At 37.5% G+C, this 3,308-nt stretch overlaps 1 protein-coding gene across 2 annotated transcripts in view; it reads left to right on the top strand.

Annotated features, from left to right (window-relative positions):
* LOC121725368 (dipeptidyl peptidase 9) overlaps positions 1–3,308 on the top strand; it is a 139,270-nt gene that overhangs the window by 96,924 nt on the left and 39,038 nt on the right. For both annotated transcript variants that reach the window (XM_042112261.1, XM_042112260.1), the window contains exon 14: positions 2,632–2,807. In XM_042112261.1, the coding sequence (XP_041968195.1) occupies positions 2,632–2,807 (176 nt within the window). The remainder of the gene's footprint in view (positions 1–2,631; positions 2,808–3,308) is intronic.

Below are 3,308 nucleotides of genomic sequence, written 5' to 3'. Positions count from 1 at the left end.
TGTATAATACAAATTGTACATCCTAAAAGATCATTTAAATAAATATTTATGAGCCAGTAAATACCATGTTAGTATACTAACAATCAAATAAAATTAAATAAGTACCAACTTGTCACAAGGACATATGATATAGGATTGCATTCTACTTTTTGGATTTTGGACAAATTTAGAGACCATAATATGGTCACTAAAAATTATTATTTGTGGGTTATGCTTTCAATGTTATGCAATGAGGCTACAGCAAATGAATATAAGCTAGCGATTACTTTGTTTTTATTCTGACCGGCACAATTATCGGAGTAAAAAGTGACGTGCAACTTCTTATCGGGGTGCTTTTGACTCAACTCCTTTAAGTAGTCATAGATACAGGATCCTATTTCATTAGGCCCCCTCATTCCTTGTGTCTCGTCCCAGAAGTATCATTTTACTTGTCCATAAGAAGCTTTTTTGTCTTGTTTTCTATTTAGTTCAGTTATCGTGAAGTCTAAGCAATTAATTTTAGAGCAATAGTAAAAATAGGCTGGACTCGGGCATAGCATTACAGACTGTAAGTCAAATACAGCACAAATGTGAGTTTCATCCACGTTGTCGCGGTCTCGCTTCTTTTCATCTCGGCATAATTGTTTTTCGAGTAAATGTTGATCGAAATTAGCCTTTAGCTCCAATTTCTGGTCCGGCGGGGCAAGGTCAAAAGCTATGCAAGTGTCACACCTGTCTTTCATTGGTTTAAAAAAACCAATATTAAGTTCAGTGTTAAATATTTTGCTATAGAGCCAGTACTCACACTCCGATTTATTTCGTTCTCTTTGAATAGCATTAAAATCTTTCCAAATATCTGTATAGTTTTACTGTTTGAAATAATTTCTCTGCTTGTCTGTGCTCTCAAGTAGTGTGATTCAATCTTCGGTATAGAATGAATATGGTTTTTAATGTCATCTATCAGTTTAGGGTCTGTTTCTTTTCTATTTGCATGTCGTCCTCGCATATCTTTTTCTACGAAACCGTGGCTGTTTGTTTTGACCTTGATAGTTCTCAAAACTCTATCACTGACGTCCAGCGTATTTATAAAAAAATTCTTGCAGACACGAATTTTTGTTCCGTTTACTATAAAGAAAAAGGCGTTGTTCGGTTTTCTGGGTCGTGCAGCGTTCGAATATTTATATTTTGATGTGACTTCTAGCATACAAGATCGGATATAACTGCGCTGTAAGTCTATATCATTTAGTTGCCAGTAATAATCAAATAAATAGATCCTGTCGGCATGTTGTATATTATCCGGGCATTTCAGCCTGCATGTACACGCTGCCTTAATGCAGCGAGCCGGAACTTGTTTTTTCGATTTTGATAGGGACACATAGGGTTTTCCACTGTTTCGTAGCATTTTCAGTCTATTTTGTTTCCAGTTGTCCCTTTTACGTTTTCTAGACAGGCGAGGAGTGTCGTCAGATCTTGAAGAATTTTAGGAGGCGAGGGCGAGTGTGGTGAGGAGCTTGATCGCGAAATATTAGCAACACCTCTACGTCTATTATTTGCGTATGTTGGGTCCGAGTCACTTAAGTCTGCGTCACTTTCGTTAGAATTAATTGGTGATACCTGATAGTTTGGACGAATTGTTGATCGTGAAGTTGAGTTGGTTGGACTTGACTGATTTGAACTTGACGAGGAAGAACTGGACGATGACGAACTAGACGATCTTGGTATGGTCGTAGCTTCCGCTATTGCTGAAGTTGTTGGCAATAATACAGGATGTTTTTTTGTGTTTTTTTTACCTTTTACCCTCGTTAACTTTTTTCTCCCATGCTTCAGAGATTTTACGTCATACAATAAAATGTTCCGCTTTTCAAGCCCTTTCATTTGATATATTATTATGTGTGGATGTGCTACAGCTTAGGTACGGCTTCCATACAAAAATGCCCCTTGTTCTTTACACCCTATAATATTATGTACCATAGTACAGGATCCCTAGAATATTTTTTTTTTACTATCAAGGTAATTTTTCGTGAGTGGATTCATTTTGATAAGACGAACAACAATATCCTCTGCGAAAAATCTAAAATAGTGGTAGCTAACAGAGATAGAAAGGATTTAATATTTCGATTTGATGGTCTTAAAATATAAATTATTCTATTTATAAGACAATGTTACTCTTAAACTATTAGGCCTATCAACATACAAAAAATCATCTGGTTAGGATTCCGTAGTCAACGAGGACTTGTTGATAACAGAATCCTAAAACGGAACCCTAACCAGCTAATTTATTGTATGTTGATAGGTTAATAGTTATATTATTTCAGAGTAACATTGTCCTACAAATAGAACAATCCATATTTTAGGACCATCAAATCGAAATATTAAATATCTCTGTTAGCTACCACTTTCGAGAATTTTCGCAGAGGAAATTATTGTTCCGTGTTCGTCTTATCAAAATGAAGCTACTCGCGAAAAGTTAGCTTAATAGTAATAAAAAAAAATTGTCTGAAACATTCTAGGGAACCTGTACTACCACACTCGTATCCTATCGTATAAAGGAGAACCGGCAATTTGGTATAGGTTCCAATAGCAATGGCTGTAGCACGGGCGTATATTATATGCACAGCAGTGACACTATAGTAATAATAACGATTGTTTCAGAGCGATCGTTGAGCGCGGGCTGGTGTCCGCCGCCACCGCAGATCCTCTCGACGCGGTTAGCGTGCGGCGCGCGAGCGTACTGCACGCTGTGGCGGTGCGGGCGGCCCGGCGCGCGACCCACCGTGCTCCACGTGTACGGCGGGCCCGAGGTGCAGACAGTGACCAACAGCTACAAGGTACCTACTCTCTTATTTTATCAAATTCGGAAAATACCGACTCAACACAAGAATAAGTTATACAAGTAAACAGGCCAATCACAACATGATCATCATGCTAAGTCATAAAAATTAATATACACTCTCATTAGATAATACTATTAAGAGGAGACACTAGCGCCGTTTTTCCATACAAACGTTGTCCCCTGTTTTCTCCCTGGATAATAATTTTTTTCCGGCATATACTATGGCCACTATAATTAGCATGTTCCTATATTTTCTTTCTTTTCATAATTTAATTATTAAAAAAGATATGAACGTTCAAAAATAGGATATTATCGGATAAAGTCACGTGATCTGAAGTAAAATGTTTCTCCAATAGGGCGTCGACTTGTACAGTGTTGTACCGATTCGGTCGATAGTATCCGTATCGATGTAATGTTCTGCAAGTATAAAATAATTTACAGTTACTTCCAATTATCATAACACCCGCGCTCAGTGGTGGCTGTCCACCTAAACAAA

Source organism: Aricia agestis, chromosome 3 (genome assembly GCF_905147365.1).
Source record: "Aricia agestis chromosome 3, ilAriAges1.1, whole genome shotgun sequence".
Taxonomy (NCBI): Eukaryota; Metazoa; Arthropoda; class Insecta; order Lepidoptera; family Lycaenidae; genus Aricia; species Aricia agestis.
This window is presented reverse-complemented; position numbering and strand designations above follow the sequence as displayed.